This window comes from Ipomoea triloba, chromosome 4 (genome assembly GCF_003576645.1).
Source record: "Ipomoea triloba cultivar NCNSP0323 chromosome 4, ASM357664v1".
NCBI classification, from domain to species: Eukaryota; Viridiplantae; Streptophyta; class Magnoliopsida; order Solanales; family Convolvulaceae; genus Ipomoea; species Ipomoea triloba.
In genome coordinates, this window is record NC_044919.1 from 28,350,878 (window position 1) to 28,366,416 (window position 15,539).

Consider the following 15,539-nt stretch of genomic DNA (forward strand, 5'->3'; position numbering starts at 1 on the left):
TATAATATACATCTACACAATCTGGAAAAAAGTTGCTATTTTGTCAAATAATCTTGTCAAAAAGGAATCGAATTTAATGCAAAATGAACCATAAATGAGTATTAAATTAACCAGTATAGGCTATAGTATCTATCTACCGCCTGGCCTGTGTAGTGTGCGCCTTGGTGTTGTTGAAGAAGATGGAGAAGAAGAGGAAGGCGATGGGGGGAATGGAAGATGCAGATTGGTGCAAGAAAGGAGCAGAGGTTGAAGTTAGCTTGGAAGACGAGGGTTTCAGAGGGTCGTGGTACACTGCCACGGTTCTCCGCACCGTTTCGAAGAAGAACAACAAGATGTTCGTGGAGTTCCACACCCTGATGTGTGACGACGATGATACCAAGCCCCTCCGCCAGTTCGTCAACTTCATCCTCGCTCGCCCAATTCCTCCCCGCGAGTCTGCCCGCTCGTTCGGCCTCAGCGAGGAGGTCGACGCTTTCCACTGCGACGGCTGGTGGGAGGGCATTGTGACCGAGGTTGTTGATGACTCTACCTACTCGCTCTTCTTCCGCTCCTCACGCGAGCAGATTCAGTTCCCTCAGTCCCAGCTCCGCTTGCACCGCGAATGGTTCCATGGCCAGTGGGTCCCTTCCTTCCCCGACCCTCCTCCTTCTCCTTCCCAGTCCTGAGGTTTGTTCTCTGTATGTCTTCTCCTCTAACTTCATCTACTTGTGCATTTCTCTCTTTTATATTTATTCAGTATATAGTACTGCAAAATAAACAATTCAAATTCTGTGCTCGCTGGTACTTGGGCCCCCACTCTGAGGCTTTGCTATTCTTATTCTTATTCTGATGGAATAATTAATGATTAGTTTTTACCTTTATTACTGCTTCACTCTATGCTATGCTACCAGTTACTGCAACTAAAAGACTGCTACTTTTTATCGATTCTTAAATCTTAATCTGATCTTCAAGTGGTGATTTAGTGTTTATTCATGTGCGTACAGGTTTGTTCTTCAATGGGAGCTTAGCATTTGCTATATATGTTGATTTTCTATTAATAATGTGTCATCTGATCTCAACCAATCCTATCCTTCACTGATAATCTCTGATGCTTTAATTTTTTTTCTACAGTGAAGGCGTATTTTTGCTGTCTGGATGGATTCCTGGCCTGCAAGACTGCTCTTTAATTTGATCCTAGCTAGGAATGGAATGAAGTGCCAATATATATTTGTAGAGTATCAATCTGTTGTCAACTAGTTGTGAGTTGTTATTGCTCTAGAATGTAAATGGAGCATAAATGCTTAATCGATTGTACAACTTTTCATCAGATAATTAAACATTCAGACTTGGACCTCTGTGAGTTAGTGTTTCTTAATTAACCTTCAACAGATCAGATGCCTAGCTACTTCAATTCATTCAGTATATGATTACTACTCTATTATATATATATGCTGGTATTATTGGGCTTAGTTTGCTTAATTTGCTGGCTTGGAAGAACCTATTTTGTATCTATATATTCAGTCAGAATCTGTGTCCCACTTTGGGTTTAGGGCTTTAGGCTTTACATATTGTGATCCACAGACCAGCAATGCAGTGGACCAAAACCCTCCTTCCATCCAACATGCACTGGGCCAGGGTAAGATTCATAGCTAATTTAATTTGGTTATTTTCTGTACCTTAGTCATATATATGTCCGGACATTCATCATATATCTAACTGCATTTATGAGAATTTGTGCTGTCAACGTATGGAAAACTAGCTAGTTGTTTTCACAATGCACTAATGTCTTTCATTTACGTTTTGGTGTTATTATATATATATATATATATATATATATGACTAGACCCCTACTACGAAGAACTGATCCAAAAGTATCTATTTGGGCACCTACCCTTCCTGCTTTTTTTTGGCAATGATTTATAACAACTTGGCTATGCAGCAATTATTATGATCGATATGCAGATACATTTAGTAATGTAGTACGTGTAACATGGTAGCGCACAATATTATCTTGGTTTGGCTCAACAAAGAAAACATTTTTAAGCTAAGGTAGGAAATTGCTGGTTTAGGTTAAACTTTGAGTGATTAACTGACTTTTTGACATCTTGATCAGTTTCAATTCTGTGTTGGACACTTGGACTTTCTTAATTTTAAAACTCTCTATTATTGTTAGGTTCATTCTATTGATTAAACATAGGATGTATTGTTCATACTGGGCATTTTCAGTATCAAGAGATCCCTAGTGACTTACGAGAGCTGTATTTTGAGGATCTAGTCGGAGCTAGTTTTCATAGGAATGTCCCTCGGGGTAGGGGGGTCCTTATAGTGTAATTTTTTTTTCCGGGATTTCCTCCCTCTTCTTCTACCAAAAAAAGAAAAAAGAAAAAAAAAAAAGGATGTATTGTTCATGGGTTTACACACTAGGAATGAGAATAAAACCATAGTTTTAGTTGACAATTTTTTAAAACAAACTATGAGATTTGATTACCCCTTCAAATTAAAAATCTCATTCCTTAGTTAAAAAAGGGATATCATTCATTTTATTGGTAATCTAATTTTTAAGTTTTGATTAGTAATTTTAGATTTTTGTTTAGAAATTTTTTGTTCATATTGATGCTTTTGATGTCATTATATTATGATCAATTGTCTTGATTTTTTTTATTATATATTTTTAAAAACTTTATTCCTATTATAGGGTCATACACAGTCAAACCTCAATATTGTGGTAAGTATTCAAATTCTACCATACTACCAAACATGCAAAATGTTTTCGCCAAAATCCATTATTATTACTAAATATTTGATTCACAATCTAATTTCAATTCTCATGTCTCCACCAAACACACTCAATGTTGTCGGCCTTTAAAACCTTATAAAGGGGTAGGTTGTCTATTGTGTTGATGTGTCAGCTTGTCATTGAGCTAACTCCCCATCAAGTGATTTCACTGCATGTGGGGTTGTTGTATACATTCATTTTTCATTTATTACATGCACATTCATCTGAAATTCAAGTTTGCCAGAATTATTATATTATTATATTATATTGGTAAATTTTTTGTTTAAGGAGAACTCTGTATAGTATATGCTATTGCTTAATGGCATGCATAGCTCATAAGCAAGCTAGCATAGAATTTTATCATAGACTGGGTCATTCAATTCATTATGGATCCGACTAATTTAACAAGTTAGGCCTAAAGATAGAGTCTTGGTATCATGTTAGAATAATGAGTATTTGTACCTTCATTTTCGTCCCAACGTCTAGTCTTGCTCGAGGGTAATTAATGTCTCCCACTAGTTATCTTACATCAGCTACTACTAACTAAGCTAATTTAGTATATAAGGCCTGTTGGGATTGAATGTGATTGGTCGTAGTTGGTGGGTGATTATTGATTATTTGATTGATGGTACGGTGCAAGAAGAATAGATGGCAAAACAACATCACATTTAATGGGTTAATTTAGCCTAAGCCTCATCCTCCATGTAATACATACAATGAAAGCTAGCTAAGGTCATTGACAATGGAAAATTGTTTAAGTTCAGTCTCTTTCTGCGTCTCAATTCCGTCTCTATTCATTCAATGATATTATAATTTAAATTAAAGGAGAAGGTTACTTGTTACTTGTTAGCGGTTATTGGTTTTGTTAATTAATTATATTACTCAGTCATACAAAATAAGTGTGTATATATATATATAGGGTAGGGTTCCAGTGAGACCGGTAAGATAGATCACATCTTATGCATCTATTTAATGGTCTAGATTGATTGACAAACACACTCTGTTCGCACACATTTAATCGTCGTTCGCACACACTTCAACTTGGAATCTTAATCAATCTAGACCATTACAAAATTTTGAGTTCAAATCTTGTACATTAATCACCGTTCGCACACATTTAATGACCGTTTGCACACATTTAATCACTGGCCACACACACTTAATCACCATTCGCACACATTTTATTACCGTTCGCACACACTTCAACTTAGCATCTTAAATCAATCTAGACCATTAAATTATTAAATGGATACACAAGATCTGATCTCACGATCTTACCTAAACAAGTGATCTCATATGATCCTAACTATATATATATATGTGTGTGTGTGTGTGTTTCTTTTTAGTATTATTAGGGAGTATTTTTTTAACCATCAGCTCTTATATACATTATACAGTAATTAATATGTTTTATATAGCGTCAACCTATTAAGTATCAAACCACTTTGGGAAGGAAATATATAGTTAAATTAATGCTGCAGCATATATACTAAGTAAATTTGTATTGAAATTTAGATTTATTCAATGTGATTAGTGATTACGAGTTCTCTTAATACAAAGACTATATATATATATATATATATATATATATAAGGGTTCGTGTGCTGTTGTGCAGTGATCAATGCTATTAAAAAAAATTCTAAACTGATTGCACATTAAGCTTCTAATCTACGCACTTAAGTTGGATTAATATAAATATGATTTTGTAGAGAAAATCTTATAGAGAATACTGGTTGTGTGTTTGGAACTGGAAAAAAAAAGTGTCCTAAAGCTTCAGACTGACGCACCTTAAGAAGGAAAACAATGCACGTTAAGAAAGTAAAGCACGCACCTAAAGCCTTAAGCCAACGCATTTTAAGTTTCAACAACTGACGCACTTTAAGCACACAAAACACTCACCTTAAGAAGAAAAACACTCATATTAAGTTTTATGTTGAAGCATTTAAGTTTCAACAACTACTCACCTTAAGCTTAAGCAAAACAATTGTGCACCTTAAACACAAAAATCACGCACCTTTAGCACAAAAATACGCACCTTAAAGAAAGAAAAAATACACCTTAAATTTTGATCTAAATGCAAAAAATTACCAAATTGCCAAGACAAGCCAAGACATTTTTTATTTTTTTTAAATTTTGATAATCTGAATGTTGATTTAAGCAATATCAATGATTCAAATTTAACCCCACAACGCACCGGAAACATCCAACCTCAAGGAACTGAATTCTATATATATATATATTTATTTATTTATTTCGGAAATGAAATGGATAGCATCTCACCTCTTAAGGGTTTCAGTAGTCTCCATCCACGTGTACCGGTAATAGTATAGTAGCGTCACTGCATACATACTGTATATACGCTTCAACCATGAACTACATACCTACCCTTCATTAAATATTTCATCATCACGAACTCTCTCACAGCGTTAAGAGTGGAAGAAATAATACTGTAGCTATACTAGCTCGATCGCTGTTAATAATAAATATATATAGGTACAGTAAGCAAGCTAGCATAGCATACCATTATGTTGCTGTTCGTTCCTCAACAGCTCGTACGCACCAACATTAATGCAACCACGCCACTATTAATATCTTCAATTCCGTAATAGCTCCTCTGATATGATCCCAGGCCACTTAACTTTTAATGTCACTGTACCTTATATTATATTAGGGTCTTAATTTTCATTGATTATGTGAACCAATTAAATTGTATATATGGCCGCAAGTCGGAGATGGTGACACGTGCATGCAAAATTAATGTTACTTTGGGTGAACGGTACTGTATGGGATAAATGTCTAATATTCCAAAAAAAAAAATTTTTACTTGTAAGAAAATATGTAGTTGAAATAAAATTATTCCTATTAACTTTTAAAGAAAAAAGTTGGACAGCTTTCTAAACTCTAAAAGTGGTGACAAAAAGTCAGTTAAGGAAAGGCGACGACAACAGTTATTGCCATCAACTACTAGTCTACTAGTACTACTGATCTTAACCCCATCTGTCATCGGATCTTATTATATTATATTATATTATATATCTCACTCAGGCTCTTAGCTTGTATGTATCTGCGGAGTTGAGAGTTTTTCTCATTATATTATTCATTACCCGGCCTGAACTTGCTCCGATCTTTAATTTCAATTCTTGGGTTTGTCTCTCTGTCTCTCTGTCTTAGTTCCTTCATTATTTATTTAATATATATTTTGGACACATTGCGTTATTATATGCGATATGTTTGGAGTGAGGTGAGTGAATAATTAATTCATGGAGCGGAGCTGAGCTGAGCTTCACGAGATTTTGGTGATTTTGTTAAACCTTTTTGGTGCTGTTATTACGGATTCCATGCTTTCTGTATGTGTTGCAATATAATGTTTATTGCGTTTCTTCTGCTTCTTGCTTACCTTACATTACCTTAAACTCGATCTTAAAGATCAAACCTTTAATTTGCATTGCATGATTCTCTTCTCCATCAGCAGCAGTTAGCGCTAGCTTAGCTTCTTGCCCTAGCCTTCTATCTATCTCTGCTACTGCACACAAGGTTTCTTCCATCTTCATCTTCTTCTTCATGTTTTCAACAATTTTTGTTAGGAAATTAATTTTTGGTGTATGCTTTACTGCTAGCTAGCTAGCAAGCATTTCCATTGTAGTGCAGTGCCCATAAATGTTGTGTTGCTGTGTGCAGAGTGGTGGGGATTGGAAGAACAGAAGTAATTATCTAGCATATATACAGAGATCTATGTTTTCGGTAAGGGTAGAGGAGGGAAGGGAAGGCCGAGATGGGCAGCCATCTGTTGGTCCCATATATCGGAATCTGCTGGCTAAGGATGAATTTCCACCTATTAATCCTGACTTATCTACAGCTTGGGAACTCTTTAGGTGCTTATATAAATAAATATTCACCCAACTCTCACTTCTACTCTCCCTGCACCTAGCCTAAGACATTGGACTTTAATTTTACTCTCTAGCTTTATATATATTATTAGTACATATATGATGAAATCTTTAATTTGTTCCACTTTGATGACACAGGGCATCTGTTGAGAAGCATCCAAGAAATAGGATGTTGGGATGGAGGGAACTGGTGAATGGCAAGGTACATACATTATACATACATACATACATACATACATAGGAGCTTGTTTGCTTCCAAATCTTTTATCCTTCAATTCTGTTTCTTTCTTTGTTGAATATAATATAATGTTTGTTCACGCGCACTCTTGTTTCAGTGGGGACCTTATGTTTGGAAAACGTACAGTGAAGTTTTCGAAGAAATTCTGCAGGCTGGTTCTGCATTACGAGCGCATGGTGTTGAGCCTGTAAGGAAATGGTTTCTTGCATGCATAAAGTATATATGAATGTGTACACACGAACTGAAATAAGTGTTAATGTTTGATGATAGGGAGCTCGTATTGGAATTTATGGATCCAATTGCCCTCAGTGGATTGTAGCAATGGAGGTTTGACAAAATTCCTATCATTCCCTTTGTTTGTATTCGTGTTGGTACGGTGGTCAAATGATTCTGTCTTGTTCGCAACACACAACTATCTGAGATTCATTGCAATGTTTATGCAGGCCTGCAATGCCCACAGTTTAATTTGTGTGCCACTCTATGACACCCTTGGTAATAGATATTTCATGTATTTCATCAGAGAAAAATGCGAGATTCCATTTTATGTTTTACATTTCTGGGATGTGGATGAATTCCAGTTTTGCGGCATTCTTTTACTTTCAAGTTGAGAAGAGTTTTAACTTCTTTTAAGCATTGCAGGATCTGGAGCTGTTAATTTTATAATAGACCATTCTGAGATTGATGTAGTTTTTGTTCAAGATAAGAAAGTGAAACAAGTGAGGATCTGATCTGGGGAAAAGCTACCAAAATTTCATTTTATTTGGATTTCTATCAATGTGAGTCTGATTGTTTAAAAACCATTGATTTTGCAGCTTTTTAGTGATGAATGTCCTCAAGTGAAACGGCTAAAACGTGAGTATACATACATGATTTTTCATTGAGTTGCAGTAACTGCCAAGGCTAAGTACATTTTCACTGAGCTTGCTTTGTATTGTAGTTCTTGTTTGTCTCTCCTCGCTAACAAATGAAGAGAAGGATATGGCAATCTCCAAGGGTATCAAGCCATACTCTTGGAATGAATTTCTCCAAATTGTAATTTCCTAAGCTGATATTATCTATTTTAGAATCCCAACACTTTATGATCCATCCATTTCGCGTTATCTGTACCTTCATGACAATCAAAAGGTTTTCAGGGAAAGGAGAACCCATTAGAGGTTTCGCCGCCACAACCATTCAATATCTGCACAATCATGTACACCAGTGGAACGAGTGGAGAGCCTAAAGGTGTTATATTGACACATGAAAACGTTGCATATGGCGCGAGAGGGGTTGATCTTTTTATGGAGCAGTTTGAAGACAAGGTAAGACTAGTCGCTTTGCTTTCGACAGCCAACATCAGATGTTAATGTCTTGAACAACTTATGCATCATTTCCAAACTGATTCACAACTTCACCTATCTGTAGATGACTGTCGATGATGTGTACATATCTTTCTTGCCACTTGCTCATATCCTTGACCGCATAATCGAAGAGTATTTCTTCTTTAAGGGTGCTTCTGTTGGCTACTACCATGGGGTAATCTGCTGGAACTTCCTTCTCTTTTTTTTTTTTTTTAATAAGAAATTAATGTTGGATTTGTGATGATTTTCCCATTTATTTGGTGAAGAATATCAATGAGATAAGAGATGATCTGGAGGAGTTGAAGCCAACCTTCTTGGCTGGAGTACCTCGAGTTTTTGAAAGAATCCATGAAGGTATGTATATATGGAACTTTTTTTACTTGTTTCTGTCAAATGCCGAGTTTATTGATGCAAATTCCACTGATGTTAATGAACTTGATCTCCTAAATTATGCTCTTCTAGGTGTCCTAAAAGCACTTGATGAACTCAATCCATTTAGGAGAACAGCTTTCAGCATTCTCTACAAATAGTAATAGTCTTCCAGTTTCCCAACTTTCCTTTGTCAGCTATAATGTGTATTTACTAACATTTCACCATTTTTACACATAATACAGCAAACTGAAATGGATGCAGCTAGGATACAAGCACAGAGATGCGTCGCCACTGGCAGATCTGCTTGCTTTTAGAAAGGTTTAAAACAAAAAATGCATCAAGTTCTAATATTTTAGATTGCTATGCCTATTGGTAAAGAAATACTGTACTAATCTTTCATCTTGGTCCTGCTAGGTTAAGGCTAGGCTAGGCGGGCGACTTCGACTGATAGTTTCTGGTGGTGCAGCGCTGGGGAGTGAGATTGAAGAATTCTTGAGGGTCACCTCTTGTGCTTTTGTGGTACAAGGCTATGGTGAAATATCTTTCTCTTCTCTTCATCTCTGCACGTTAAAATGTGTTATTCGTATCATCAACTAAAAAAAATGATGCATGCAGGGTTAACTGAGACTTGTGGGTTGAGTGCTGTTGGGTATCCAGATGAAATGTGCATGATCGGAGCTGTTGGATCACCATTTCTATATTCAGAATTGCGTCTAGTGGAGGTTCCAGAGATGGGTTACAACCCGCTAGGAGATGTCCCTCGCGGGGAGATATGTGTGAAAGGAAAGACTAATTTTGCGGGGTATTACAAGAACCCAGAGTTGACAAAAGAAGTGTATAGAGATGGGTGGTTTCATACAGGTTAGGTGCATGAAAGCAAAGCAGACACACATAAATGTTTTTTCTTACTCTTACTGATTGACCTTAAATTGAGAATTGACAGGTGACATTGGAGAAATGTTGCCTAATGGAGTCATGAAAATCATTGATAGAAAGAAAAACCTTGTTAAGCTGTCTCAAGGAGAGTATGTTGCAGTTGAATATCTGGAAAAGGTTTATGGTATAGCACCCATTGTTGAAGATGTAAGCATGCATTAAGCAAGCACCAATGCAATTTGATTAGGTAATAAACATATCCAATTACTGAATGATGATTTACTTTCAGATATGGGTGTATGGAGACAGCTTCAAGTCTACACTGATTGCAGTGGTGGTTCCCAATGAAGAAAACAGCCGAAAATGGGCACATCAAAATGGGTATTTGGGTTCTCTTCAAGAACTTTGTTCCCTCAACAAACTAAAAAGCTATGTCCTCCTGGAGTTGAAGGCTACTGCAGAGAGAAACAAGGTATGTATGTGTATATATTCTCACACTGAAATGAAATGGCCATGCATGTGATTCATTCAACCCACAGCTAAGGGGATTCGAGTACATAAAAGGCGTGATTCTTGAGCCTCGACTCTTGGAGCTCGACACCAACTTGGTGACTGCAACCTTGAAGAAAAGAAGAGACAAATTGTTCAAGCATTACAAGGTAAACATACATACATGCATGTATGTGTGCCTCATTATATATATACTGCGTAGAAAATAGAAACCCACGTCTAATAAATAATAATACTTGGTTGCAGGCAGAAATTGAGAACCTTTATGAACAGCTGAATGGAGAAGCAGCAAAGCATTAGGAGATATCTTTCTGGAGCTAGCAGTAGCAGGTGTTCATTATGAATGAAGAATGTATGTTACGTTGCCTCATCAGTGTGTGGTGGTTTTAATGTATATTACATACATACATAGGGGAGTGTGTGAGGGAGTGATAATTTGACAGGCTTATCTAATATCTCCCCCCCTTTGTGTGTTTCAAGTCTGAAACTTTTAAGCACCCCCATTATCGTTGTCTTTTCCTTTCAATAAGAGGCAAAGTATCATGTTGTTTAAAGTTTAGCTCATCTTATATAAGCCGTTACTTCACTTGCGAACAAACACACTTGGTTTTACAACACCTCAAGGCTGGGCAAGTCTGCAACAACCAACCACTTTAAAGAACCCTCCAACGAAATAATGAAACCATACAAAACAGGGGAAGAGAAGGGAGTGGGGAAGAAGATGTTCGTACAGCATTTACTATTTCAGTAATAAAATTGATAACACTAGGAACAAAATGTATCCTTCAAACACAGGAAGAATGTCTCATACAGATAAACCAAACTATTTAGAGAACTACATTTCCACAATGGTACACCATCTGTCCCATCATCTTATCTTATGCAAAAACGTGAATAATAAATAAGGCGAGCAACATGATGAGTAACTAAAAATTTGCAACTTCACTGAATTAAGCATAACACCCTTTACTTCTTTTTCTTGTTTTGCTCTCTATCTCTCTCCCTCTTCTTGTATAGTCTATCAAGTACATGCTTTGCTTCACACTGGGGGAAATTTGAGAGATCATAATAGTGTGGAGCTATATCAACCAACCTGAATAATAAGTACATACATAGAAGAAACACAGTTAGCAAGCAACACAAATAACCAACACCCAATCAAACAAGGTTTCAATCACAATTGTTTTTAATTGTTTCACTGTAGAAGAACAAAGAAAAAATTGACCCACATCTCTCAAGTCCTCCAATAGATTTATATTCCCAACTGAGAGAGAGCAATGGAGTAAGCATATATGCTTCTTTAACTCAAAAGCTTTATTTTTAAAGCAAGAACTAGAAATTGCCTATAAGCTAGGGGGAATTTCTGTCTGTGCTCCCAATTCTCAACCACCTCTAAGAAAAAAGAGGGATGCCCAACACAAAAATGGCAGTATGCACACTCAAATAACAGGGAAGGATAACAATAAAGTAGGTACATAAAAATGATGATTCTTAATGTTAAATTAGCACCTAAAAACTTACCATTCACCACGAATATCAGTAACAGTCCGGATGAAATTCCTGCTTGTTAACACATATTCATTGTATATAACCCATTCTGGCTTATGATCCAGGCAATTTGAAGGATGCAAGTGAACCACCTGCAATCAAATTAAGCAGATACCATTTTGTTATAGGAAAAGTAATTAGTAGACATTTAAGAAATAATCCAAAAACTATGGTTGTTTCCACAAAGGGCACATACTTGATTGTCCTTCACTGTCAGATAGTGACCAGTACGTTCCAAATGAGCCACCTGCATGAAATAACCAGCTAACATGGCCTTTCTTATGTTGACATAGTAGTCACGGCTGTTGAAGTCTGTGCTACACAGCTTGAGGTTGAATCTTGTCATAATGCGTGAGAGTTGCTGCCTTACATTATCTGCAGACTTGAGAGCCCTGTGATTAACGAAATTCTCATAGCACCATTGTGGATCCTCCTCTGAAAAGCATCAAACCCAGCAAGAAAATTACTTATAATCTAGTTGTTCTTAGATTGAGAAGACAAGAGAAATAGAGAACATGAAACTCACTGTTTTGCTTGTAAGCATGGTACACATTCAGCAGCGTGAGGTGATCTCCATCAATGTGACTAAAACGACCTTTCGCTTCATCTGCAGCTTTTTGAGCCTCCCTAGGCCGGACAAAGCAATTTGGTACTAAAGAAAAAATTGGTTATCACAGAGGAGGCCCACTGTGGTCAGCAGATGCATAGAGGCGAGACGACACCATTTGCTTCATGAGAGAATACTGAGAAACTGCAACTATCTGCATCAGCACTAGCTTAGAACCTCTATGGTGCATGCCAGCGGGGGCATGGAACCCAGACAAGACAGTTGCTGATGACAACCTAAGAAGACACAAAACCACATACATGTGCACTCCTGTACTCATGTATGAAGTTAACCACATCATATGTGCATAGAAACATATCTATGCACAAGATGATAAAGGCCTAGGGAAGCAGAGTTCCCAGCCTGACAAGACCTAACACTGATGTGGACAAAGACCACACTCACAGACTTGACCAATGGTAAAAAAGTATGATTAAAGACAAGATTACCTGATAGCATGGCAGAAACAGAAAGAATCTCATTGGAGCAGTTGAATTCTGGGCTGACAACAAGCATTTTTCCCATTTGAGGATCTAGGGGGAACTCACTCATGATCTCACCCAGCTTGGTCAAGTTTCCATCATCATCCAAGGCACCAAGGTAATTCAAAACCTCCAAGGCTCTCATTAATGTTTCAGGTGCCGGGGGATCCATGAAATCAAAATGGACCAGGTCATCTATCCCTAGCTTCTTCAAAGTTAGAACTGTATTGGCAAGGTTCGACCGAAGTATTTCTGGATAGGTCTGTGGTTGAAGATCATTATGAAAACTCTTTTCTGTATAAAGTCTATAACATTTTCCAGGTTGCGTTCTTCCAGCACGCCCAGATCTCTGGTGAGCACTTGCCTTTGAAATTGGAGAAACCAACAATGATTCAACACGTACCCTAGGATTATAAACTTTTTGCTTTGCAAACCCTGGGTCTATAACATATACAATACCATCTATAGTCAATGACGTCTCAGCAATATTTGTGGACACAACAACCTTCCTTCCAGGAGGACCACCTTCCACTAGTGGGGGAGGAGCAGCTTCAAAAATCTTCTGTTGCATAGCAGGTGGAAGTGTAGAATAAAGAGGAACAGCTTTAACAGGGCCCACTTGATCTCCCAAATTGTTAATTTCTTTTGTTATTTTCCGACATGCATCCTCAATCTCCTCTTCTCCAGTGAGAAAAACAAGGATGTCACCAGGAGGCTCACACATATGTATCTGCACCACAGTCCGAATAGCTGCTTCAAGATAGTCCCTCTCAGGCTCCTGAGTGTAAAAGATTTCCACAGGATGAAGCCGACCAGGAACTTTCATGAGAGGTGCACCATTAAAATAACCCTGAAACTTCTCAGCCTCGAGTGTGGCACTCATAACAACTAACTTGAGATCTGACCTATTTTTCAACACCTCCTTAAGAAGCCCAAAGAGAACATCAGTTGCCAGTGTCCTTTCATGAGCTTCATCAAGAATTATAACCTTGTATCTTTCCAGGAGAGGATCTGTCATGGCTTCTCTTAACAGCATACCATCAGTCAAGTACCTGTCATGAAAGGCACAAGGATCAATAACCACAAAAAGGCAGGAGGCAGTAAATTTCATTCTATGTGTAAAAGAATTGCACATAATTATTTGTTGTAAGCAAGTGTAATTACTTCAAAACTGTCCGAGCACCACTGCAGTCTTCAAAACGAATGCTATAACCCACTTCCTCTCCAATGGTCACATCCATCTCTTCAGCGACTCGACGAGAAACAGACATTGCAGCAACCCTCCGAGGTTGAGTGCATCCAATCATATACTTCCTTCGCTTATCAGGGGTCTCAACATCAACAGCATCAAGAACAAACTGAGGTATCTGTGAAGAGGAGCAAGATATAAGAGTTGGAACTTTGAAATGTCAATAAATGCTTCCTTTTTTACTGAAGCAGAATGATATCTCCAACACAATTACTACTAACTCAACTCTACAAGCTAAATAGTATAAACTAGTGCAGACCAAACCTCAAAGCAACACATTACACCCCGGCCCGCTTTTTTCTTTTTTCCCCTACCACTATCCGAAACCAATATGAAAAAACATAGCTGAAACTGTAACAATATAGTGAATGGATTGCGAAGAAGAAGATATTTAGATACCCTAAAATAACAGAGCAGAAGCTAATAGAAAATATCACTTCCCCTTGTTAATTTCCAATTCATAAGAAATGGGCAAGAGTGCGATGGGATTAGGAATCAGTGAATTACTATAGCGAAAAGTAAGCCAATCAAAATCAAAATACATATATATGTTATGTTATAAAGAGAGGCGTACTGACCTGAGTGGTTTTACCACTACCAGTTTCGCCGACCAAGATGAGGGTTTGATTGGCTTTCAAGACCTGCAGGAACTCCTCTTTCTGGTGCCAAACAGGAAGAGTCTTCCTCTTCTCCAAGATCTCATAGTACCTCTGGGAGTAGGGCCTGCCGGTCCAGCTATTGACGGAAGAGGACATGGCGGCGTTGTTGGGCTGAAGCGCGGCACCAACACCGTTGAGCTTGGAGATCTTGGTGGTGGCGTCGTCCACGACGTCGAACAAACTCACCTTTCTCTTCCTCTCGGTTCCCATCAATCAAATCCGCAACCTCCTTGTTGCCGACGACGCAGAAGAATGGCCGACGATGCCTGCCGTGGCCGTCGTCTTGTTTTTGGGAAATTTGCTACGAGCCGCAACGCAGAAGAGAACAGAGGAGATTGGAATTTGTTGTTGATTTGAGTCGAGTTATGTGATTTATTTATATGCACAACAGCAACAACATCAATTACAACAACAATAGAGTAAAGGACGTGGGGGTGGCTTGGGAGCTGGGGAGAGAAGAGAATTTTCTGGATTTACTTCTACCCAGCTCCCGCCTGTTCGTCCAAACCCTATTGGGCCATACACCAAACTAAAATATATTGGGCTACAGCCCAAACTATAATCGGGTTCTCATTATTCATCCAACACTACCCATAGACAATGCCATAGTTATGCCATGGACCCGGATTCACCTTGCAAGGTAGATTCGGGTCAAAATACACAATTTATATATTAAATATTTACAATTTATAAAATGAATGTTCATTATTTAAACTATGAATATTTAGTATGTAAATTGTGAATATACAGTATATAAATTGTGTATCTTTAAATCCGAGTTCACAAAATAATAAGCAAATGCATGTTGCGTTGTCAACGGCAAATTATACCATGAATCATGGTCTACAACTCTATGTACTGTGACTCCACTGAGGCTCGAACCCACCACCTCCCATATAAAGGAAACGATTTGATGCCACTGGACCACAAGGTCCTTGGCATCAATTATCAAGTTATTTGTTCACATATACAAAAATTATTAATTATAGATACAGAATGTGTCAACTGAATGTACA

At 37.7% G+C, this 15,539-nt stretch overlaps 3 protein-coding genes across 10 annotated transcripts; 2 read left to right on the forward strand and 1 right to left on the reverse strand.

Moving 5' to 3' along the window:
* Positions 1 to 11: 11 nt before the first annotated feature.
* Positions 12 to 1,339, forward strand: LOC116015633 (protein AGENET DOMAIN (AGD)-CONTAINING P1-like). 2 transcript variants are annotated; one of them, XM_031255761.1, is made up of 2 exons: positions 12 to 677; positions 1,111 to 1,339. In XM_031255761.1, the coding sequence occupies exon 1, from the start codon at positions 180 to 182 to the stop codon at positions 663 to 665; it is 486 nt and encodes a 161-aa protein (XP_031111621.1). In that variant the 5' UTR covers positions 12 to 179; the 3' UTR covers positions 666 to 677; positions 1,111 to 1,339. The 2 variants fall into 2 exon arrangements, with proteins under 2 accessions (XP_031111621.1, XP_031111620.1); XM_031255760.1 differs by having other exon boundaries at positions 12 to 666.
* Positions 1,340 to 5,765: 4,426 nt separating this feature from the next.
* Positions 5,766 to 10,532, forward strand: LOC116017461 (long chain acyl-CoA synthetase 1-like). Of its 7 annotated transcripts, none has more exons than XM_031258049.1 (21): positions 5,805 to 5,899; positions 6,228 to 6,289; positions 6,434 to 6,627; positions 6,781 to 6,844; positions 6,978 to 7,067; positions 7,151 to 7,207; positions 7,324 to 7,372; positions 7,520 to 7,596; positions 7,693 to 7,732; positions 7,818 to 7,912; positions 8,014 to 8,181; positions 8,285 to 8,395; positions 8,487 to 8,574; positions 8,683 to 8,749; positions 8,835 to 8,910; positions 9,007 to 9,124; positions 9,208 to 9,453; positions 9,536 to 9,675; positions 9,758 to 9,940; positions 10,008 to 10,127; positions 10,225 to 10,532. In XM_031258049.1, exons 3-21 carry the CDS (start codon positions 6,488 to 6,490, stop codon positions 10,276 to 10,278), a joined length of 1,983 nt encoding a protein of 660 aa, XP_031113909.1. In that variant the 5' UTR covers positions 5,805 to 5,899; positions 6,228 to 6,289; positions 6,434 to 6,487; the 3' UTR covers positions 10,279 to 10,532. The 7 variants fall into 7 exon arrangements, with proteins under 7 accessions (XP_031113915.1, XP_031113909.1, XP_031113911.1 ...); XM_031258051.1 differs by having other exon boundaries at positions 5,826 to 5,899; positions 6,225 to 6,289; XM_031258052.1 differs by lacking the exon at positions 5,805 to 5,899 and adding an exon at positions 5,922 to 6,102 and having other exon boundaries at positions 6,225 to 6,289.
* A 168-nt stretch (positions 10,533 to 10,700) lies between these two features.
* LOC116017460 (probable pre-mRNA-splicing factor ATP-dependent RNA helicase DEAH2) lies at positions 10,701 to 14,957 on the reverse strand. Its single transcript, XM_031258048.1, has 7 exons — positions 14,443 to 14,957; positions 13,780 to 13,982; positions 12,583 to 13,667; positions 12,053 to 12,178; positions 11,723 to 11,961; positions 11,500 to 11,618; positions 10,701 to 11,071 (listed from the first exon to the last, which is right to left on the reverse strand). Exons 1-7 carry the CDS (start codon positions 14,731 to 14,733, stop codon positions 10,945 to 10,947), a joined length of 2,190 nt encoding a protein of 729 aa, XP_031113908.1. The 5' UTR covers positions 14,734 to 14,957; the 3' UTR covers positions 10,701 to 10,944.
* Between the last annotated feature and the right edge of the window lie 582 nt (positions 14,958 to 15,539).

Bases quoted from the DNA above. Each gene is read 5' to 3' on its own strand.
- LOC116015633 (XM_031255761.1), top strand. From the start codon at position 180: ATGGAGAAGAAGAGGAAGGCGATGGGGGGAATGGAAGATGCAGATTGG.
- LOC116017461 (XM_031258055.1), top strand. From the start codon at position 6,488: ATGTTTTCGGTAAGGGTAGAGGAGGGAAGGGAAGGCCGAGATGGGCAG. The intron at 8,182-8,284 runs GTAAGACTAGTC...ACCTATCTGTAG, and splicing joins TGGAGCAGTTTGAAGACAAG to ATGACTGTCGATGATGTGTA. The intron at 9,676-9,757 runs GTAAGCATGCAT...ATTTACTTTCAG, and splicing joins TAGCACCCATTGTTGAAGAT to ATATGGGTGTATGGAGACAG.
- LOC116017460 (XM_031258048.1), bottom strand. From the start codon at position 14,733: ATGGGAACCGAGAGGAAGAGAAAGGTGAGTTTGTTCGACGTCGTGGAC. The intron at 11,619-11,722 runs GTATGTGCCCTT...ATTTGATTGCAG, and splicing joins TGACAGTGAAGGACAATCAA to GTGGTTCACTTGCATCCTTC. The intron at 11,072-11,499 runs GTAAGTTTTTAG...CTTATTATTCAG, and splicing joins ACTGATATTCGTGGTGAATG to GTTGGTTGATATAGCTCCAC.